Source organism: Xyrauchen texanus, chromosome 37 (genome assembly GCF_025860055.1).
Source record: "Xyrauchen texanus isolate HMW12.3.18 chromosome 37, RBS_HiC_50CHRs, whole genome shotgun sequence".
In the NCBI taxonomy this organism is placed as follows: domain Eukaryota; kingdom Metazoa; phylum Chordata; class Actinopteri; order Cypriniformes; family Catostomidae; genus Xyrauchen; species Xyrauchen texanus.
Window position 1 is genome coordinate 27147581 of NC_068312.1, and position 24419 is coordinate 27171999.

At 37.1% G+C, this 24419-nt stretch overlaps 2 protein-coding genes across 6 annotated transcripts in view; one reads left to right on the top strand and one right to left on the bottom strand.

Annotated features, from left to right (window-relative positions):
- The window catches only part of LOC127631340 (protein ENL-like), a 37046-nt gene extending 18500 nt beyond the window's left edge, over positions 1-18546 (top strand). Inside the window, exons 2-12 of one of the 4 annotated variants that reach the window (XM_052109447.1) lie at positions 3548-3728; positions 4275-4357; positions 5741-5884; positions 6011-6136; positions 9181-9798; positions 11292-11382; positions 11738-11849; positions 12546-12645; positions 13103-13180; positions 15349-15420; positions 15505-18546. In XM_052109447.1, coding sequence (XP_051965407.1) covers positions 3548-3728; positions 4275-4357; positions 5741-5884; positions 6011-6136; positions 9181-9798; positions 11292-11382; positions 11738-11849; positions 12546-12645; positions 13103-13180; positions 15349-15420; positions 15505-15633 — 1734 coding nt within the window. In that variant the 3' untranslated portion in view covers positions 15634-18546. The remainder of the gene's footprint in view (positions 1-3547; positions 3729-4274; positions 4358-5740; positions 5885-6010; positions 6137-9180; positions 9799-11291; positions 11383-11737; positions 11850-12545; positions 12646-13102; positions 13181-15348; positions 15421-15504) is intronic. The other 3 variants (XM_052109449.1, XM_052109448.1, XM_052109450.1) reach the window with 3 other exon arrangements.
- Positions 18547-18782: 236 nt separating this feature from the next.
- Positions 18783-24419, bottom strand: part of LOC127631312 (long-chain-fatty-acid--CoA ligase ACSBG2-like) — a 30999-nt gene continuing 25362 nt past the window's right edge. For both annotated transcript variants that reach the window (XM_052109399.1, XM_052109398.1), the window contains exons 11-15: positions 24061-24303; positions 23398-23615; positions 22673-22812; positions 21098-21344; positions 18783-20782 (exon numbers count right to left, since the gene is read on the bottom strand). In XM_052109399.1, coding sequence (XP_051965359.1) covers positions 20667-20782; positions 21098-21344; positions 22673-22812; positions 23398-23615; positions 24061-24303 — 964 coding nt within the window. In that variant the 3' untranslated portion in view covers positions 18783-20666. The remainder of the gene's footprint in view (positions 20783-21097; positions 21345-22672; positions 22813-23397; positions 23616-24060; positions 24304-24419) is intronic.

Here is a 24419-nt window from a genome sequence, read left to right on the forward strand (position 1 = left end):
TCTCTTTTTATATTTAGACCATAATGGGGTATATAGTAATCAAAAAATTAAAACAGCAACATTTTTTTAAAACTTCACAAACTCATGTTTCAGTAATGAGAACTAAAAAGTCGTGTAGGTACTATGACAAACAAAAATTTTAACTTTTATTTGGAGAGAAAAAATAAGAACTGCTTACCTGGTAGCCATCTTGAGTGTCACAGTCAATTATGTCCCTTCCAACAAAATTTCTTGAAAATGTTAGTTCCTTGAGGACTTAAACAATGATTGAAAATTGTTGCGGAGGATGAGAAAATTGGTCTTGGACACATATATATTCCTTATTATTGTCACTACATTTACCAATGATCACCAAATACCACATGTTTCTTTACTGTAAATGTTTATAGTATAACATGCACTGAAGCTTTTTATTTTTTATATTTTTTAATTATAAATATTTCCATCTTAAAGAACACAAATGGACACGTTGCTGTAATGACAAATTTCCCCTTAAATGTGGAAAAAACAACAAAATTGGTATTTATGATGTCATTTGAAATCATGTGCAAAATAGTACATGAAGATATGTTTATAACTGTATTATTCTTATTTTGATAGCATTTACTTTTATCATCAAAATGTTTCATGACACCTCATATGTCTAATTTCACGAGAATCACCCAATTATTTCTTTGTGTGAGCTGCATTCCTCACACGTTAAAGGACGACTGATAGTTGTGATGTCATCTTCCGCATTTGTTATTGTCTTAAGGACTGCGACTTGAACAGATTTTTTCGGAGCATCGCTAGCTTTTTTCCGCGTCATAACCGGGCTGCGTTCTTTTGTCCACTGAGAGGGACTATCCCCATGGGCTCGGTTACGAGCCTCTCTTGTGTGTTTTGCGTAAGCTAATGTTACCGCATCATCGTCGTCACTATCCTGTTTTCTTTCTGCATTAAAAGGTGAATTTATGGCTGCTGCTTTTATAGCTGATATTGGGAAGCCTGCGTTATCACAACACTCTTCTAAGGCGGATGCATAATTTCGACCTGATCGAAGTTTTTGTTGGAGATCATTGATCTGTGCTTCCAACGCATCTACCCGTCTTGCCCAACTTTGCTTTTTATACACAAATGTGTCGACTTGAGCCCTCAACTTTTTTAATTCATCCGAACGCGATTAATTTGCTCCTTGTTCGCCATGATGTCGTTACGGCGAAGCAAGTAAACAATAGCGACGGGGGTTTTTCGGTATTTAGATTTAGATTCTAGTCGCCGACCCTCCATAGAGTACCATGATAAGATTTCATCATTACTCCATTTTAAATTTAGTCCTTTCTCGCGTAAACGAAAAAGGAGATCTTTGAATTTTATGGCCAGAGCTTCCATTACCTCCTCATCTGCTCTGCCTCTATCATGTCCCTGATCCATGTTTTTGACTAATATCTTTAGCCCCACCGGATTTTTTCGGTCTCCGGTCTAACAGTGGGTATTCCGACCCGTTCTATAAATGTGTCTATATGGGATGTGTCTGTGCTTTCCCTCAAAACTTCTAATAGGCAAAAAGAATAGACTTACCAGAGCTGATGTAGACAGAGAAGTAGAAGAAGCTCAAAACTCATCCTCTGTCCCAAGCAGGTTGTTGCGCTGAAAAGACGTCACTCACTCGTTGGAGATCACGGAGGCAGGTCACCACTTGTAAAAAGGCAGGCACTACTGCTAAAAATACATAGATTTGCCCCTTGAAGGTCTCTGCGTTGTTCTGTCTTTTCTGAGCACTGAAGTAAAGCAATTATTGTTAATAATTTGCACTTTACAAATTCATCCTCATTATTTATCTGACTCAATTTTATATTAATCTGACTCCAATTTTATATTAATCTGACTCCAATTTTAAGTTGACCTCTGATTTAGATTAAAGCTCTAAATTCTTTCTGATTATTCTTTTATTTTAATCATTTAAGTTATTGATTACTCTGAATCCTCTTCTATTCATTTACCTTTTGATCAGTTTCTAATGAGATTCAAACTGATAGTCTTTAAGTGGCTTCCTCCTACATTAAAGCTTCAGTTATGATAGAAATGATTCTTAAAATGGGATTCTCCTGCTCGGTTCCTCCAGAGCGGTTTCTCCTATTTTAAAGACCCAGTATTGATATAAATGATTTCAGAGGAATACAGAATAAATCAAAAAGTAACAATTTATTTACCAGGTAGGATTTAAAACACAAGTTAAAGAAACAAGTCAAAGAACATACCTGGCAGTTGAGAAAAGTACATGTAATTGCAAAGCATGGGAAATCTGAATTACAGATTCATAGGAATTAATAGATTCCTATTATTACAGTTACACACATTGAAGTGTGGGATCATCTGACTATAGAGAACCTTGAGCTCTGGGCCAGCCTTCCTTAAATATCCAGACAGAATACACATTGTGTACCAAATGGTATTATCCTTTGTTCAATGAGAATTTGGGGGTGAAAGGGTTCTTGGCTTCCTGGTGTTAAACCTTCAAGGAGGGGGATAGGCCTCCAGAATTATTCAGTATTTGGCATAGACCTTATAACTTTGTTGTCATTAAGTTTTATAAAGCTGGGGACAAAACACTATACCAGAGGCACCGAGACATTTTAAATGATACCAAGCATGTTACAAAAGTTACATTATTTGTATACATCAGATATGGTACATACAGATCTTAGGTGAGTTTGGGGTGATTCTGGGCTTAAAGGGAATGGATGAGGAGGAGGAGAGGGGAGAGGGGAGAGAATGGGACAGATGTGGAAGGGCGACAGTGAGGTGTGATTTTTTTTTTTTTCAGTCTTCGCTCAGTGGGGTGTGGTGCCTCAGGAAGCATTTGCTATTTGCCTTTGAATGCAAACACATTGGCACCCCACCTTACATATTGAACATAAGCCAATCATTGGCATACAGTTTTCACAAGTGAATTTTTCAATCAGTTGGAGATTTATTATGAGGACTTAAAAGCCCGTCAATTTACACCTTCTTCAGACATGCTTGTGTAGCGTCTCTGGTGCGTTGCATCATAAAATGATTAGGTCACTGTTTCAAGTTAAATTGAGTATTAAACTATATCTTTAAACACATCTTGAGATCCCTTAGTTCGGATTTGCGCTCCAAGTGTTTTGAACGCAAGAACGTAAGGCATGTTCTGCCTACTGAAGTGTTTTCTTCACTGTATAAACTACGTGTTGCACATACAGCTGAAATTTCACTTACTGCCCTCTGGAGTAAACAGGTGGTACTACAAGCTTGCATTTTCCAGGTATCTTCCTTATTATGGTCCGGGGACAGTGCGATAAATAGACAGCCCTAAAATATATATATATATATATATATATGTAAAAAATGCAGTGTGAAAATTCAGGTTTACAATGACATGAGTAAATGATGACAGAATTGCAATGTTTGTGTAACTGTACAAAACTTTTAACTGTGAATGTGACTTCATTTAGAAGCTTTGAAAGTGCAGTACAGAACTTTTACTGGGCTGATTTGACAGTTTATTAAGCCTTGTTTATCCCTTTTTCTGTGTTTGCAGTGCACAGTTCAGGTAAAGCTTGAGCTGGGTCACAGGGCCCAGCTGAGGAAAAAGGTGACATCGGAAGGCTTCACTCATGACTGGATGGTGTTTGTGCGGGGCCCCGAGAACAGTGACATTCAACACTTTGTGGATAAAGTTGTCTTCCGGCTGCACGAGAGCTTTCCTAAACCCAAGAGGGGTACATTTCACAACTTTATTAATGATCCATTGCATAAACACTTTGTGTGAGATTCACAGGAAATATAACACGTCATGTGGATCAGTATTTCTCATTCTAAATATTTAGGTCAAACAAACACATCAAAACTTCATTCCAGGTGTCACATGTTTTGGTCATTGTCTAACAGGTCTGGTCTTTCATGAAGAGTTTGCATTTTATATTCACGTGTTAACACAAATCACCACCTAGCATTGTACATGCTTAAAAATAAATGTAAGAAAATATTGCCTATACTGTATATAATCTTTTTATTTCTTTTTTGCTGCATTGAAATGATTATGCTGTATGATTGCTGCTATATAAATGATTAAATATCATTTTTTGTATTTATTTAGTGATAAACATTTTAACATTATATCAACTATATTTTACTACAAATGAAATGCATGTTGATATGTATTGAATACATAAATATCTAGTAATATAAAAGCATTGTCCTATGGCCTATTCTACTTTGATGTTGCAGTTCACACTGAAATAATTAATTCTTTCATTTAATCACAGTGTGTAAGGAGCCCCCATACAAGGTTGAGGAGTCAGGTTATGCTGGATTTCTAATGCCCATAGAGGTCTACTTCAAAAACAAGGTGAGATCTTTGAATCTCTCCCTGTAATGGTCATGTCAAATCTTGCTGTTGTCTTCTATTCTGTAGTTATTTTTGTTTTTACACATTTTCATTAACATACAGATTCCTCTCTGTCTGAGTAATGCAAATACCAGCTAAGCTTATGGTTTCTATTTCCAAATTGTAATTTGTAAATGTCCCCTTGTAGAGATTAAGCAGGCACTTTAGTGCAGTAAATGCACACAGAATGATTTGCCTTATGATGAGATTTACACTGGGTGGTATAATACAATACAAGCTACACTAATGTTTTCTAGCCCACCTGCTGACTCACAAGCCTGTGATATATAAACATAAGCATGATCTGATTTGGAAAAACATCCCGAACATTATGATTTCTACATGCTGAGGGGAAAAGATAAAAATAGAGCAAGGGAGTGTTTGTTTTGTGTTCACATTTTTAAAGGGATATTTCACCCAAAAATAATTTGATCTCATAATTTACTCACACTTATGACATCCCAGATATGTATTACTTCCTTCTGCAGAACACAAAAGAAGATTTTTAGAAGTATCTCAGCTCTGTAGGTCCATACAATGCAAGTGAATGGTGACCAAAACTTTTAAGTTCCAAAAAGCACATAAAGGCAGTCTAAAAGTAATCCATACGACTCCAGTGGTTTAATCCATGTCTTTTGAAGCAATCCAATTGATTTTGGATGAGAACAGACCAAAATATAACTCCTTTTTTACTATAAATCTTTAAATCAGTAGTTCTTTGGCGTTCATGATTTCAAGTTGGATTACACTTCCTATATACATTTAGTGCTCTGTGCATGCATCAAGCTCTAGGAAGTGTAATTGTGCTTGAAATCATGATGTTGCCTAGAGACTACAATGGCAAGATGTACAGTGAAAAAGGAGTTACATTTTGGTCTGTTCTCACCCACAACAATTAGATCACTTTTGAAGATATGGATTTAACAACTAGAGTTGTATGGATTATATTTATAATGCTTTTATGTGCTTTTTGGATCTTCAACTTTTGGCAACCCTTCACTTGCATTGAAAGGACCTACAGAGCTTCGATATTCTTCTAAAAATCTTTGTTTGTATTCTGCTGAAAAAAGAAAGTAATACACATCTGGGATGGCATGAGAGTGAGTAAATGAGAGCATTTTCATTTTTGAACTATTCCTAATTTATTATAGATCATTTCTGGAGTTACCTTTGAATATTGAATGAATTTGTGCCATAATTCTTTATTTTTGGACTGTGAAATGTTGTTATCTGTCAGATTACAATCTCAGTTCTCGCTCATTTATTTTTCTTTAATGATTTGATGCTTGTTTTGAGCTGTAAACTGGTATGATGGAATCACACTGAATGACTGCATTTATACAGGAAGAGCCAAAGAAGGTGTTCTTCAATTATGACCTCTTCCTCAACCTGGAAGGCAACCCACCTGTCAATCACTTGCGCTGTGAGAAACTCACCTTCAATAACCCCACCCGTGATTTCCGTCGCAAACTGGTCAAGGCTGGAGGGGTGAGTGGTGCACCATGGGAAATATTTTTGATTAATTTTAGATGACAGTTTTTATCTTTAGGAAGGGATGGCTCTATAATTCCACTGGATGTTATGCTATAATCCCTCATTCTGCCTGTATATCAGGTCATGGTGGTCCCAGAAGGGGCAGAGGTGGTCCCGAGACCCAGCCCAGATTACCCTATGCTTCCAACCATCCCACTCTCGGCCTTTTCTGACCCTAAGAAAAGCAAGACCTCACAAGGATCAAAGGTATGGGGGACTATAGCAGGGGTTTTTGAAGTAAAAGACAGTGGGCCTCCCTTGTGACACAACGACATGATGGCATCCCCACCCCTCCCAAACACTCACACAAACACATCTGAACAAATTGTCAGACAATTGTTTGACATTATTTAATGATTTTTTTTTATAATTTATTGTTTAGCAAGAAAAGTTAGTAACTGGATTATGACATTGAGTGTAGAACTTTTTCATATTATATCACTTTTACAATGGTGCAGAAAAAAATGCTAAAAAAAACAATGCTAGTTCCTAGCAAAAAAAAAATTGTTTTAATTAAATTCCAATAACTTTCTGTCTAACACTCGTTCTTTCACATCCTGTGCCATGTCAGAGATGTGCAGACCCACTGTGTTGATAGAGAGTGGAATAGAATCAAGCTTAGAAGCAGCTGCCTCTCCTAATATCAAGAAACACTTCTTTGGCTGCCGGCATAATCAATGTCTCTCCGATGTTATGTGCTTTACCCTCTTTGTAAATACACAGCGCAACGTGATATGAAGCTTCAGTGGCCTTTACATTTAATTTGACACATTCTCAGACAGCTTTTTTTCTAACCTTGAAAGGCTTGAAGTTTTCTTTGGAAAAACTCAGGAGGTTTTCCTGCTACCTCAGCTGTGTGTGTGTGTGTGTGTGTGTGTGTGTGTGTGTGTGTGTGTGCCGCGCGTGTATTTATCACTTTGTGGGGACCAAATGTCCCCATAAGGATAGTAAAACCCGAAATGTTTGACCTTGTGGGGACATTTTGTCGGTCCCCATGAGGACAACAGCTTATAAATCATACTAAATTATGTTTTTTGAAAATGTAAAAATGCAGAAAGTTTTCTGTGAGGGTTAGGTTTAGGGGTAGGGTTAGGTTTAGGGGATAGAATATAAAGTTTGTACAGTATAAAAACCATTATGTCTATGGAAAGTCCCCATAAAACATGGAAACACTGTGTGTGTGTGTGATATTTACCAATCTCTGTGCCTTCCCTGACATGCCCTGGGGATTTGCTCTCTCCAACATGTTTTATCATTATCACCATGGTGTGTTGTTGTCTCTAAGTTTCTTTTAAATATCTTCTTTGAATACTTTGGGTGGAGAAGTTCACCCAAAAACTGCTAATTCTCCACATTTTCTCACCCTCATGCAATCCCAGATGTGCAACTTTCTTCCTTCTGCAGAACACAAACAAAATATAAAAAAAAAAAAATATCTCAGCTCTGTGGGTCCATACAATGCAAGTGAATGGTGACCTAAACTTTGAAGCTCCAAAAAGCATATAAAGGCAGCATAAAAGTAATCAGTAAGACTCCAGTGGTTCAATTAATATCTTCAGATGTGATATGATAAGTGTGGATGAGCAACAGATTCATATTTAAGTCCTTTTACTATAAATCTCAACTTTTGACCAGCCCAGACCAGTAAGTGGCAATATGTAAGAAGAATGTGAAGTGCCAAAAAACTAAAGAAGAATAATTTTGAAGGGAAAGTGGAGATTTATTGTAAAAAAAAATAAAAAAAAGGAATAAATTATTGATCTGTTTCTCATCCACACATATCATATTGTTTCTGAAGACATTTATTTAACCACTGGAGTCTTATGGATTACTTTTATGCTGCCTATATGTGCTTTTTGTTTTTGGAGCTTCAAAGTTTTGGTCACCATGAGATATTCCAAAGAATCCTTGTGTTCTGTAGAAGAAAGTAAGTCAACCACCTCTCGTCTGGTATAGCCTTAGGGTGAGTAAATGATAAGAGAATTAGCATTTTTGGGTGATTCCTTTAAGGACCCAGATTTTATATTTGCCATCATGGAGGGATCTAACACAGTATAAAAATATTCGTAATCAAACATATTTATTGCACAGAATCATAACTACGTTACAAAAGTTAACAAAATTATCCTTAAAATTAAGTATAAAATGTATTAATATTACCATGAACTCCATGTTGGAATATGCAAAATCATTAACATGACAGATTGAATAGAAATATAGAATTTGTTTTTTTTAAATGTTTCATGCTATCTACATCATATAATTCACTGCATAAAATAAATTGTGGTCTGTACACAAACCATGTTTATCCTTGATGCAAGTGAACCTGTATTTAATGTAGTCTGGGTCATATTGCCTTAGATCTTGCATAGTTTTGTTCATCATGTTTGAGTGGAAAAAATGGGAAGGGTTTTCTCCTCCGCTTTACAATGTGTAAAATACAAATACCTGTCAACGTTTTAAGGTTTCAGAGACTCTCTTTTTTTTTGTTTACTTAAAAGCAGTGAAATAGATTGTTTCAGTAATAATTAAGTGTTTATAGGGGACATCTGTCATATCTCTGCCAAATGACCTTTGCTGTATTTATTATCTCTGAGCACTGACGGCTTTGTCTGGGTCAATCTGCGGTGTCTTTCATTAGTGCACTAAAGAGAGCCAGTAGCTGGCTGATGATTTACTGTGATCATCCAGAGTTTGACGTCTTCCAGCACCCCCATTATCCTTAACAGTCCTAATCTTACAGCCTCATTAATACAGCAGGTGACCTTTGTGTGAAGGTCATGATTGGTTGAAATGCTTTCAGTTAAGACATTCTGTAATGGCTGTTTTTGATTATTTTATTAAAGAGGGTGTCAAACTATATGCTTTATCCTTTTGTGGGATCCTCCGGATGTTATTTGGTTGTATTTGATATTGGGTTGGGACTACCCTTTGGTGGTACTATGGTACAGTGATGGTGTCAGATGGTAAAACCATTCCACTTTGATAAATATACATACTGTATGCCATGGTTCCGAATTATTAATATATTCATATTAGGGTTAGGGTTTTTTTGACACCAAAGCTCTTAAAAAGAAATTTGAGATGTACATGTGCAATCTTTTTAGCTTTTGGCTATCTTTATGGGTTTGTGTACATATAGATTTAGTGTAACCCAAGTTTGTTTTTAGTTGTTCGCTGTGTGAAGGTAGAATTTATGACCGTTATTAATACGATTTCAAACAAATACTTTTTTTTTTTTTTTTCTGGAGGAACCCAGTAAAGAGGGAAGCAAAGTGTCCAAATCCCACAAAATGGCCAAGGAGCATCGAGAGCGGCCGAGGAAAGACTCTGAGAGTAAGGGCTCATCCAAGGGGGACGTAGACCGGGATAATAGCAGCAGCAAAGGTGGCCGTGACCCTACCTCATCCTCATCTAAGAAACCAGAGATTAAAGTGAAAGACGAGAACAAAGTCCAGCCCAAAGTTGCTTTCAAGGAGCCCAAACTCACGTTGAAGGAATCAAAAATGGAGGGCATGTCTCCTAAAAGAGGGGGGAAAGGGTCGGGAGGTGGTGCAGGGGCAGCCAGCGATGGAAAAGCCCCCAGTAAACGACCTTCCAATGCCGAGTCACCTAAACCTAGTGTCAAGAAACCAAAGAAGGGGGGTTCTGAGGGCTCAAAAGTCTCCAGCAGTGGGGGGTTGACTGGCACCTCCCCCCGGACCGCGTCCTCCTCCACAGCCTCCTCGGGAATTGTGGATAAGAAAGCCTCTAAAGAGAAGGGCCGCTGGGCCAAAGGCAAGTCAGAGGCACAAGAGGTCAAGGAGTCCAAGAAGCCTCCAGAATCCGATGACTCCAACTCCGAGGATGAGGCCTCGAACAAGTCTGAGGTAAGACTTATGTGCTAATGCTATTATAGTGCTTGCAATGTGAGTGTTATATTTAAATGCCTCCCCAAACCACTTAAAGTGTAGACTTCATTCAAAGTTTGTTTTAATTTCAGCATTAGGTGTGCAATCAATTATTTTATTTTTTTATGAATTATACTAACTTCACTAAAATCTAACCAACAGCAATTGCATCAATATTAGGGATGTGTAAAACTTCCAATTTTCGTAATCAACTAATCGGTTGGTTGTTCGAATGACTAGTACATGGATGTAAAGGATAATAAAGTATGATTTGGCTCAGTATGTTCAAGTGACCCCATTCAGACACATTTCAGAAGGATATATGGATGCTAAGCGCAGCAGTTCAATGTGATAACTTACAGATATTTAACAAATAATTAGGCTAAATAACTAGAACATCTTATTGCACAAAACTTTCAAAGTGAGAGAATAAATAAGAAAGGCTCCTATACAGAGTAGCACAAAACAGCTAATGCCCATTCTGAATGCAGAATGATGCACTTTACTGTAACCAGAGAACTTGGGATGCTCCAGATTCAAAAATGCAGAACTGTAAGATAATTTTGCGGGTACACATCTACGTGTAGTTCATGACAAAAACCAGTTTAAACCAGAAACGGCAACGGTGTGTAAATGGACTAAACTTAAAGCATTGAAGAGACAAAACTTTTTATAAAACAGTTATTCACTATTAAACACATCAATCTTTAATCACACAAAAACGTTCTTCAAGAGGTTACGTCTCCCATTACTAAACATTTTAATGTTAGTAGTCGACCCCACTTATCGACTTGCCATTTGTTGGATGACTAGTTGATTAGTCGACCACTGTGGCACATCCCTAATAATTGCATACAAAATTCTGATTGTTGTTCTTTCTTGCATCTCTTTGCGTTTTCAATTGTGATTGGTCTTTTCTTTTTATAAGCTGTCTGAAGGTGACGTTCATACATGACGTGTTCTTGTGTTCCATCTGTGTGTGTTTTAATGGTTGGTTTAAACATGCGCTAGACAGACTTCCATGGCACTATAGCATGCCTCACTATTTTTTGAGCACCACGTTTAAAGACACAGTGTCATGTTAAATGTAGTTCAACTTTTGATATGCAGCTGATCTGTGTCAGGACCTATCAGATATTAATAAGCATAGTTAAATATGGACAAGCGTATTGAGTTTTTATTTTAACGTCTGTGTATGTAAGTTTACATTTCTTCTGTTCAATTTTGTCTGTTTTTATTGCAAGAATCTTTGTCTCCCTCTCCCTTTTCTCCTCTATCTAAATTTGGGTTTACAATGGTATAAAATGTCATTTTACTTTGAACTTTAACTGTATTTTCTGCTACCTTGCACGCACTGGTATTTCCATTTGGAAATGCTAATCTAAATTAGTCTATTGATTTGAAGCACCAAAAACATGATCTGAAATCAGTTCTAACAAAGGCTTTAACTGTGTCTCCATGCCTTTCCACAGCAGTCCGCCCCCTCCAGCCCATCTAATTCCAGCTCCAGCTCAGAGTCCAGCTCTGACTCAGACTTTGAGCCACAGCAGAAACAAGGCCAAGGTAGGACCTGTTCTTTTACTGCAGGAGTGTCCTGATAAGTAGTAGTCAGATCCATACATTAAATAGATTCCTCTACCACACTTTAAGTCAAGGTTAACAGTGTACTCCTTTGATCGATTACCTTGAAAGAGGGTGAAAGACATGTCAGATTGATGCATTTACTCCAAATAAAAATTGCCTTTATTTCTATGTTTTAAGCATGGATTTGAAAGTTAAAGCAAATCTAGTCTGTCTTTACTGTTCAAGTGCCAGTCTACCTGCTGAACCACAGGAATTTGCAGCAATGTTTGCTACAGAGGTTTGCCAGTACACTGTATTTTTGCAAGGGATGCTCACTCTGGACTATGTTCTTTAGGTCCACTGCGCTCTATGGTCGAAGACCTCAAGTCGGAGGAATCTGATGATGATGATAGCAGCTCAGGCGAAGGGACGCCTGTAAAGAACAACCTGCCCCATCGGGAATCCAGGTCATTCTATCTCTCTCTCTCTTCTTTCCTGCCTATGTTTGTTTTTAAGCAGGTTTTTCAGATGTAATCAGTGTTCGTGGAGGCGGAGAATGGATTTGTTTGCTCCGAGTAAACACTTGACTTATGCCTCCCTCTATTATTCGTCTCACTCAAGTGTTGCTAAGCTGTATTGAAAAAAATCTTAGAAAAAAAAAACTCAAATTTTTTGAGGTTGAATGTGTAAAGCTTATTTGTATTCTTTAAATGTGAAATGCAATTATTTAGATATAACTCAATGTTTGTATCAACTATAAAGGAGTTTATGATGTTGCAAACTTTTATGCTTTTTTTTTTAACAGACTTTTTTTGAAGAATCTTTATGCTGCTCATTCCATACAACAACAGTTACTAGTGACCACATCTGTCAAGCTCCAAAAAGGACAAAAAAGCACCATGAAAATATCATAAAATAGTCCATATGAATTGTGGGCTATATTCAAAAGTCTTTCGAAGCCATATGGTAGCTATGTATTAGAAGAGACTGAAATGTAAAATCTTTCGCTGAAGTTTGTGTCTAACCCGTGTTCATGTCTGGAATTCAAAATTGTGCTTATTTGGAGCGTGACAGATGTGGTCACTATTTTTAGAATTCTCATTTTTGGGTGAACTATTCCTTCTGCACTGGGTTTAATTAACCTTTGCCCTCTCTCATAACAGGATGAGCCTAGACAGCGAGAGTGACTGCAGTGATGGGCCACAGCGGCCCAGTCGAGACCCTCCCCCTAAGCCACAAAAACACAGCTCCACAAATAACAAGGTGAACTGATACTCATGACTGCATGGCAGTATCTCATTCAACCTTGACAGTCATCCAATTATTCATACAAATTCTTTAGTTGGCAGCACAGGGTCTGTTTTGCTTGAAACTTATTGTAGCAGAACTGACTGTGATTAATGTTGAAGATGATGGACAATTGGCATTAGTTCTTGGATTATGCTGCTCCCACTGTTGAAATGAGGTGGTGACACACAGCTTTTGATTTAATGCATGTGGAATGCTGCATAACTGGGCACTGCCAGTCAGATCCCTGGGATTTGGAGTGCCCCTTGGTTTCAATAATGCTCGAGGCACTGGTCCACTATTACTAGAAAAACCCAGCAATATATAATTTTTCTTGAGTACTCATTCTTTTAAACCTCTTGTGTAGTCCATCTCTGTGATTTTGATTTTATCTTATTCCATTCCTCTTTGTTTCTGTCTGTCTGTCACACAGGTGTCAGGCAGAAAGAGTCCAGACCTTTGCTTACGCCAGGAGAAGGTCTTGAAGAAGGGATACGACAAGGTAGGAAGGGTAAATCAACTTTCTTTTTAAATTTTTCCACCAATAGGTTTATTCCTAATTGATCAACTTGAAATTAAAACTGTTCTAGAACCTTGTGAGCTGCCTTGCCATATTCTGCCTACATAGCTGCCTTCTAAGGCAGCATGCTAACTGAAATGGAACCTCATGAATGTTCTACATTGATTCTAACTGATTTTGATGTTAACATGTTGCTAAGTATAGTGCACACAAATATAACGCAAGTCACAAAACACAATGAGACTACTCTCAATTGATTCTAAGGCCTTGTTCAGACTGCCACTAAAAATCAGATTTTTTTTTTGCATATCTAGATTGTATCCAGATGCGTTTTTGATAGCCTGGACAGCAAAAAACCACATGAAATCTGATTTTTCCTTGTCTGACTACAAACCACATTGGGAGGTGGTTTCAAATGTGATTGAAATCAATAATTTGAACATCATATTTATGGTCAAATTGGCATTATTATTTTTTTAGACATTTTCATTGAAGCAAAGACTTGTGGGTTATGAGTGCTCACGAAGGATATACCTAATGCATCCTCTGAATTCCTGTGAAAGAAGGTCTCATTGGAAGGCTGTATTTGGAGTGTCCTACTCGCTTTTCTGAAACGATACAGCCTAGATGAAGTATGCGGCTGACAAATGCGACCTCTGGAGGATGCAGCCTTCTAAATGAGACAAAGCTGACGTTAAAAATCGGTTACTGCAGCACGGAACATCACTATATACTAGTCTCCTCCGTCGCAGAGTTTTTCTTGTGCGACGGATGAGTTCTGCATTGTGACTGGACAGGGCGCTTATTTGGAGAGCGAGATGATGCACCTCCATTTTTCCTTCATCTGTTTTGAAAGCTTCGTCATGTGGATACGCCCATGTCGTTACTATAGCAACCCTTACAGATAGGTTGGTTATGTCTGAATGTGCAAACCTGATTTGATCACTTACAATTAATAGTGTGTGGACAGTCTGCCTGAAAAGATCTGATTTGAGAAAAAATATGATTTGCCTGCAGTCTGAACATAGCCAACAGTTTGATTTTAGCATTTTGTTGAGCTAACAAAATGATACTCTAATAAGCATAAAATCACAGTGCACACAAATATAGGGTAAATAGTCATAAGACTGCTCTCAATTTACTCCAGCAATATGACATTTGCATGTTGCTAAGCTTATGACATGATACTCTAATAAGCCTAAAAATACATAGTTCACACAAGTATAGGATAAAATAGTCACAGCATTTTAAGACTTGATTCTCAGTTTGAGGTTAGTATGTTGCTAAGCTAACAACAGGATACTATAATAAGGATAGAAATACATAGCTCAAACAAATATAGGTTAAAATAGTCATAAAACATGAGGAGACTTTACTTTCAATTGATGCCTATAGTTTGACATTAGCATGTTGCTAAGCTAATTACGTGATAATCCAATTAACATAAAATTACAAAGTATACACAAATATATGATAAATTGTCACAAGGCATAAGACATCACTCTCAATTGATCCCAACAGTTTGATGTTTGCATGTTGCTAAGCTAAGGGCATGATACTCTTATATGCATAAAAATACATGGTGCATACAAATATAACATAAAATAGTCACAAAAGTGTGATTAGATTACTCCCAATTGATTCCAACAGAGTTTTACATTAGCATAGTGCTAAGCTATTGACACGATACTCTTAAAATTGTAGAAATACTCACAAATATAGGGTAAAATAGTCATTTTCTATTTAAACAACTAAGTATAATCAAATTTATCTTTCCTTGTTCTCCATTTTGGATGATTTATTTTATTTTTTTTAATAGAAAAATTGTGCTAAGTGTTCTGTGATTTGCCTTATCCACCACAGATATAACGATGCTGCCTTAGAAATTGGCCAAAAGAAAGTATCTTAGAAACTACCTTTTGGAACAGGCACAACCCCAGGTGCACCTATTATGCCTTAAAATGCTGTCTAGGTAGGCAGCTTACTAGATTTTGGAACAGAGCTATGGTCCATTCCGTCAGCTTACAAAGCATGACATAATAAATGCTAGTATTTGCATGATCGTTTTAGTATTGATGCAAGCTTCTTTCTGTACAGCTGCAATAGAAACGAATCTCTCTTTCATTTTTGACATCTTCAATAATTCCCTCTTGTTTCAGGCATACACTGACGAGTTGGTAGATCTTCATCGCAGGCTGATGGCATTAAGGGAGCGTAATGTTCTGCAACAGGTGTGTAAACTGAATATGAGCTTAAGTTGTCTTGAGTTTTTAAACAATTAACATTGACATGTTTATGTCCCTTCCTACTTTAAGATTGTGAACCTCATCGAGGAGACCGGCCACTTTAATGTCACCAACACAACCTTTGACTTTGACCTTTTCTCTTTGGATGAGTCAACTGTCCGCAAACTACAAAGCTACCTGGAGGCAACTGCCACATGACAAGATGTCCATCAAGGTTGGGGGGTGGGTGATGATGCACGAACAGTATTTTGGACCACCAGATGCAGCTATGGGGAGTCTCTCACCCGGAAATGCAGGCTGACATTACAGACTTCCCAGTAAGATAAAAATGGGCATCTCTCCATCTTTCCAATGCTCTCCTCTCCATTTCAATATTCTGTGGGTCAGGAAGTTCTCTGCTTATCGGGGCCAGAACTGTTTGAGCGTCATATCTGAATTGGAAAACGTCTCTCTCTGTAGCCATATGCATTGATGCATTGAGGGAAACAACATTTAATATTTTATTTTTCTACCAATGTTTTTTTTTTTTAGGTATTTTTGATTATGGTCGCAATGAAAGCCCTGCACGCCATGAATGTATCACTTCTTATCCTCTAGGGCTAGTCTTAGTGCCTTTATCATGCCATCTCATTTGTGCTCTTAGAAATTACAGCAGTGTTATCTTTCATTTAAACTTTAGAATATGTGAGATACTTGGATACCTGGCTATTTTCCAGGAAATTCCAGTTTGTATGCCAGTATGTGTAAATTCTCATTTATGTGTTTGCCAAATGGGCCTTAGAACTCTTAAATTGTGCATTGCTAGTGTAACTTCTGAAGGTATTTGGAAATCTGTGTTTATCTCTGTTCTCTTTCATCTCATCTGGTTTATGCATAGACTTGAAAGGGAGAGACAGAAGAAAAGATGGACGAGATGCTCAGTTGCTGAGGTAAATAATGGGAAATGGCCGCTGAAACAGCAGTCTGTAAATTCACTGTGCTTCTGACTTGAAATTTCTCTCAGTGACTCTAGTCTCAGCTTCACTCAATTTCGTCTCTCTATGCCCTGTGTGTCCATTCTTATGCTAATAGCTTTAAGAGGTTCCGTGGCCTGAGCTACAGACCACATGCCCTTTACTTCACCCTATTTTTGTGTGTGTGTGTGCGTGCGTGCGTATGTTTGGATACTTGTGTGTAGCAGAGTTTACTTGGCTTTGAAATGTCATCTAAAACTTAGCAGGTTCTGACATGATTTGTCTGAATTTGAGCAAAATAAGTAATTTTCTACTTTATACTGACACATTTTTTTATTAAGAAATTAGTTTTTTTGGTGAGAGAAAGGCTCATTGTCGTGTGTGTGCGTGTGTGTGTGCGTGTGTGTGTGTGTGTGCGTGTGTGTGTGTGTTTGTGAACTTTTAACTCCCAACTCCTAGTTTGTGAACTTTAACCTTTGACCGAATACTGGTTTGGGTCGGCCTGTCATAAAAGGGGTGGGGTAAGAGGCCAAAAGGGGTGGAGTCATGTGATCTTGAGTGGCAGCTCTGAAGAAACCCCACGGAGCACACCCTGTTCTTTTTTTTTTTTTTTTTTTTTTTGAGGGGGTTAATTTTTTTTATTTATGTACCTCTGCACTTTTGGATTTGTACTTAAGTAATTGTCTAAACTGTATTTTTAAGAGTTTTATACAATATTTACATGCAATATGATATGGATTTTTGTCAATTTGTGTCAAGAATTTTTTTTATTTTATTTTTTTTAAGGATTTTTTTTTCTGTATCAGCACATTATTTTATCTTATACTGTAAACATTACTATGAGAACTTGAACCTGTTTCTTAAGGCCAGTTTATGAGTTATTTTCAGGGTGTGTTTGTATATTATGTTGAATTACTACAAGGAGATATCTAGCATTGACAAACGGTCTGTTTTGTTGTGTTCCGCAGTATACAGAACCTCATTATGATCCACTACTAGGGGAAAAAAGCTTATTCATAGTAGCACCATATTTGATTTTTGATGGGAATGAAAACTAGGCTGTGAGAGATCGAAGTATAGTCTCTTCAATTGGTTGTACTGATGTTTAAATTGGTATTGAAACTTCAGCTGAGGAAACCGTTTATAAAAAATTTCACACATGAGGTGTTAAAATTAGATGTGAGCATTTGCCGTTGTACTGACTGTACTTCTATCCATCTGTATGTCTATAATTTGCTACTCTACATAACTTCTATTAAAGTGTTTGGGATTCAAAGTTAAAGGAATAGTTCACTAAAAAATTTAAATTCTCTCATTTTCTCACCCTCAGGTGTCCCAGATGTGCATGACTTTCTTCTGTAGAACACAAAGATTTTTGAAGAATATTTCAGCTCTGTAGGTCCATACAATGCAAGTGAATTGCCAAAAAACAAAAGAATGTGAAAGGTGATATTTATAGGAAAAAAGTAAATATTGACCCATTTCTCACCCACACCTATTATATTGCATCTGAAGACATGAATTTAACGACTGAGTTGTAGGGATTACTTTTATGAATCCTTTATGTATCGTATGGACCTACAGAGCAGGTATATTTATTTAATCTTCATTTGTTTTCTGCAGAAGAAAAATGGTCATACATTTGGGATGCCTGAGGGTGAGTAAATGAGAGAATTTTCATTTTTGGGTGAACCTTTTTATTTAATTTTTTACACATTACATGGGACACAACAAAGCAACACTAATGGAAGGGGCACATACTTCGAATATATACATTACATATACATGTATAATAAACCATAAACGGTAGGATTATCCTTTAAGGAGGTGGAGATAACATGCTAATGGTTAATATGGCAGCATTGTCAGATACTTGCAGGTGCAGAGATCTGTCTATTGTCCGTCAGTGGTGTTTTTATTTGTGTTTGTGAGCACGGAAGGACTCGCTGTATTTATCCGTGGGGGTCGGGAGGTCTGGGGTTTTACATATATGTTCTTATAACATGGTAGAAAAAACTTCCGTGTTCTGAACAGAAGAGGAACCTTTAGTATGTGTTAAACTTGGCATACAGTGCCACTGTGTGGTCATTTGATGCAAGTTGTAATGGGGGCAAAAGATGTTATGTTTTTATTGCAAATCATATTACGAATAAAGTCATTTGAGTACTGTTAGCTCTGTGTCTTTCAGTACTAGTTTATATATATTAGTTTTTCTTCTTATAATTTTAAAAACATTGATTGTTGATAAACATTTAGGTCCAATACAGCAACTTCAGCAACAGCAAGTATTTAATTGTTATACTTCATTGTGTTAATGGTAGATACAAACAACCAGCCATCCAATGAATCATTACAAATGCCCAATCCAAATCGAAGAAAGAACACAAGACTTGGTCATGGATTTATAACATTTATTTTCAGATAAAGCGATAAGTCACACACATACAAGTAGAAAACTGTAATTCCATCTCCCAAAAACATCTATGTCCAATCCTCCAGTTTAAACAATAACATGCATGTTTCAGAACCCTTAAATGCACACTATACTCACTAACAAGAAAAGTTTTCAGAGTCGGGTAAAACCAGATCGCTCTTTTTTTTTTTTTTTTTTTAAAGTTTTTTCAGCTCTAGATCAGATCTTCAAACAGTCACAGTATTTCTGTCTAAATAAAGACATTTTATGAGCGCAGAATGTAGACTTGGAAAAATCTAATGGAAACAGTAAAAGCAATCTCCGACAGAATAAAAGGAAATCACTAGTTCCACCCTCATTCTCACAGCTTTTGAATGAGCAAACATCTTTTCTCCTTTCCATTCACAGATTACTAAAAGTTATCCTTTTAAAATAAAGGCCTCTCTGGTCATGTTATGCAGTCTGAATATACACATTACATTACAATGTTAGGTTTATTATCTGAGGAAAGCTCTGTAGTAAGATAGAAATGAATTTATTTACACTAGTATCGGAGGAAAGCTCTGTTGAAAGATAAAAACTAATTTATTTACAGAGGGAAATTAAATCTTTGGATTTTCTTTTTTCTTTCATTATTATTCAAGTATTTGACTGAAAAGATGGACAGTTTATGGCTTGATCAAGCCACAATCTTTTCTCTCTAAATTGCATACTAACTATTTTACTATGCAGTATACAATATAAATAAAACCGATTGTTTGGCAGAAATTTCCTCATTGCACATGCAAACCAACGCCGCTTGGCAAATATAATAATTTTCACCCCTGCATAGATCTATTATTACCAATGTTTAAAGAGTTACCTCGTGCCATTTCCCTTCTCATTTCATCAGATAAATATTCACTGTTCCACTTCATCCAGGTTTGGCTGTTTACAATGGTGATATATATATATATATATATATAAAAGCTCATGCTGACATTGAACCTCAATGGAATCAAAGATCTTACTACACTGTCAAAGTGACACAGCAAAGCATCAGATAATGAAATATAGGCAATACATATTTACACTATATAACAGGTTACATTTTTACAAAGAATTAAATAAAACAAAACAAACATTTAAACATATATGATGCATTTGGTTACAAAAACAAACACACATGTGTGGCTTGTATAGTATAACATTCTTGCCAGATGAACATCATGTGAGGTCTTGATTAAGTTTTTCTTTATACATCAAGTTTCCATTAAACAAGTGAAACCAGACTAGATAAACACAACTGATTTCATTCACATCTTTCTAAAATTTAGCAGATGACTATCTGTAAACACACCAGTCATAGTAATCTGTTGTATATTTCATTCTCAAATGATTTAGTCACATCTGATGTGCAAGTTTGCTTGTTAGCCATTAAGCTCTCAAACTTTGGCGACAAATTAAGCCATAAATAAATGACTAATCAGTATCTTTAAACATAGCTTATCAGATCACCTGCACTGAAGTTACATATTAACAAATAAAATGGCTCGAAAGACACTTCATTGCGATTACGCAAGAAAATAAATAGCATATCACCACATAAAAATATATACAATCCTTCACAAAATATAGAAATTTCACAAATGGCTTTTGGTGTATGTTCCACACATTTTTTCCCTTCTTTTGAAATAACAGGCAAATGTAAACGATGTAAAATAAAACACAATTAAACTGAACAAAAATGACCTCAAATATTGACACAAGCAAAAGCAAACACAAGGTCTAAGTGGTGTTCATTTGTATGTGTGTGTCTTCGACCATGTCAGTCTCTTTGTCTGCGATCTCTGAAGTGGATGACAAGGCCATTTGTTGAACACCTATTAAGAAGGCAGGGGGTTGTCCGGAGTGGTCGGGGTCACGACTTCTTTGTAAAAGTTCTCAATCTGGTCTTTGTACATCTTCATGACCACTGGTCTCTTAAGCTTCATCGTGGGCCCTATGAGAGAAAGAGAGTAACTTTAAAATATAGACCATTGATCAGGCCCAAGTGGAATGTGCAGACTTTTTTTCCATTTACTGAGCTAAAGTCTGCAGTATGAATTTAAACATGGTAAAATGTGTTAAAACGCACTGAAAGTGATTGGTGTCTTAAAGTATAATCAAATTAGGCAAAAAATCGTTAAGAAATTAACACAAACAACATTGTGAATAAAAGGTGTCCGAATGCTACAGAAATCTACAAAGCTTTCTGCTGGCCAAAAATAATTGACAGCAAGTAAATTACATTACATAAATTGCTTTGTCCACTAACCCAGCTCTCCTCCTGGGATGGAGAAATCCTGGTCCAGCACAGTCCATTTTTGGATGCGCTGAGCGTTAGAAGTGGATTTCTCATTGACGCGGTTGATACCCTCTTGTATAGCTGCATATACGGTGCGGTCACGGCCGCTGGCGATCTCACTGACCCGTGTGGAGTTGCTGCCAAGTTTACGACAAAACTCGATTGCCTCAGGAATTAGTTCGTCTTCAGGAACACCTGTTTCGCCGTTTACCTGACACTGAGAGAAAGCAATGGGGAGTCAACCTCAATTGTAGGAGCACCATCACTCAACTGTATTCACATTTCAGATTAAATATGTCTTCATTCGACTATATTCTATAAAGTAGGGCAAATAAAATCTATAGAGATTTAGATTAAGCACGGTTTGAGTCAGACAAATAAAAAATCAGCGAGGAAATTAATGTTGTAGAAATTACCTATGCAAAAGTCACAATGTTGGGCAGTGTTGTGAAAGGAGTTTTAATAGCGATTCTAATTGTGATATTTTCCCACCACTAGAGTGTCCACAGATTCCAAGAAACCCCTTTTGTAATTGATAACATGTCGTTACACACACTGTCCTCGTGGCGGCAGCAGATTTCGTGACAAGAGCTTATGGAACTAGTTAAAAGCTGAAGTATGTAATTCCTGAGACACAAGCGCCACCCAACGGAATTATAAAAATAAACGTTGTTTTCAAAACAGCTTTCTGAATACGCCCTCCGTCTGTTAAAAGAGTCAAACAAAGAGATGGTCCCGCCCCCAACTCCCGCCATTGGTTGAGTAAAGTTGTTGGGGCGTGTCTAAGTAGGTCGCTCTTGCTCTAGTGCCACATAAAGGAAATGCTTACACTTTTCGAGAAAATTAACCTATGAATGGCTTACTAATAGTTGTTTCTGCATATTAAGCTTGGATAAGAGAAAGTATTTTAACACAGAAAAAGTTACATCAGCTTTAACGACACAAGTATTGATAAAAAAGTTAAAAAAAAATCACATGGACCCATTTCCGGGTTCTGGAATAATTAAAGGATTGCAGGGTAAACTTCAATACTAGTGAATAGAAGACCACTGCAAATATGATTTTTGCGCACCCTTTGTTCTAATTTCAGTAGAAAAATGCCACTACTTTTAGTGTAACTTATAACAGATGTAACTTTTTTTTTATTGATTTTTTTAATACTAATTCCAGGGTAATATGGTAAAAAGTCTAATGTTACACATTTACACTGCTAAATAAGGCGGAAACACATCACATTCTGTGAAAAGGGTTCATTAGACTAGAGTGCAGAAAAATTGTACTCCTGCATCAGGAAAAAAACTGAGTTAGATGTGCAGATTAGAATTACAGATTACATTTTCAGAGAGCATGATATCTCTTGTGATTACATAAGAAGATCATTAAGAATGATCAGATAATGTGGGAACTGTTCAATAAAAAGTCATTATAAAAGTTTATTTTGGTCACAAACTTTAAAACTAGGTTCAGGAGAGCAGATGGATATTATTAACCTTGAATCACAGGTTTACATGGGGCTTATCTGAAAACAGACTGATGGACTGATACCTTAATGGTGATCAGCATGGAGAGGAACTTCCTCTTGTCTCCAATAAGCATGGCATTGCTGATCAGTGGAACGGCCTCTTTAACTGCATCCTCAATGGGCACCGGAGGAATGTTTTCACCTCCAGCCGTGATGATCAGTTCTAGAACACAATCATAAATGTCATTATTTGTTCCAGACTAAAGCCAATTTAAATTTGTGGCTACTTAGTATTTTAACATCTCGAGAATTTAAGGACCTCCAGACAATGACATGATGAGTGCAGTTTTCTGTCCTGTGTGGACATGCAAAACAGGAAGATTAGGCGGGATATATTGAAGGGTTTATCTCTATATTTCCAATCACCAAAAGCCTTTAGATTACATCACAGCCATAAACTATGATTTTGCTACTTGCTAGTCAGTTGCAGGTGTTAGGGGGAGAGACATTCTCAATCTAAAGAGCATTTGATTGGACAAAAATCTGTGAAGTGCAAAATGAGTCATCAATATTCTTGGCCTGTTTTCTTGGAAGAAAAATCTGTTTATTTTAAAATGACATCTCTGATAGCATTTCATTTTGTCAATTTTATGAGTACACCAGCGTATAGATGTTTCGAAGTTAACAGATGCAGACTAAAGTCCACACAAACCCAGTTTTGTGGGTCGATTTCATGGGGTATATAAATTGCCCAGTTGTTTCAGATTAAGCGGAAATACAGAATCCGTTATTGATTAACTGTCTTTACCTTTAATGCGTCCAGTGATAAACAGGAAGTCGTTCTGGTCATGTTTGCCGAGGTCGCCTGAGTGCAGCCAGCCCTCTGCATCCAGAGCCTCTTCAGTTTTATCCGGCATGTTCAGATAGCCCATGAAAACATGTCGACCCCAGAAACAGATCTCACCATTACCATCTGCATCAGGGCTGAAAATTTTTGTCTGACACCCTGGAATCACCTTTCCACAGCTGAGGGATAGAAAGAGATGTTAGATATGTTATTAATGATTGCAATTTTTATAAGATTAATGGGAAAATAAACTAGAAGTTACAGCTGAAGTGTGTCATTTCTGCGCCACATTTATCACTAAAAGTGATAGTTATTTTTTATGAAAAAATAATCTTTTTTAACACAGGTTTCCTGAACACTCTCCCCATCTTCCATTGGTCAAACAAACAGTTGGTCCCACCCTCAGTTGACACCATTGGTTGAGCCAATGTTGCTTTGTCAGGCTGTTTAGAACATTCAAACAAAGAAATTTTCATAGCGCCACAGATTCTTTACAGGGTAATCCACAAATTACTTCCTCTACATATTAAGATGGGACAGGAGACTATTTAAACATAATTTTTTTATTTCACACTTCAGGTTTAAACAGGTTTCAGAAAGATGTGAGTGTGTGTGTGTGTGTACCTGGTGAGTCTGAAAGCATCGGGCCGTGAGATGGTGTGCGGTCCAGAGCTTTCACTCATACCGTAAAGCTCAAACAGTGGAATATCCAGACTGAGGAAAAACTCCAGTGTGTCTTTGGTGATGGGAGCCGCTCCAGTGTAGCACTTCGTACAACGATCCAATCCAAGTGCCTTCCGAACCTTCCGGAACACCAGACGCTTTGCCAACCGATAGTTCAATGGCTTTCTGGACATGCTGCCATTACTGAGGACACAAGGCAATTCATCTTCATTAATACAGAGACAGAAATGTATGCTACTGTACCATTCATACTAGTGCATCAATATAAAGGGGACATATTTTACACTCATGTTGTTATT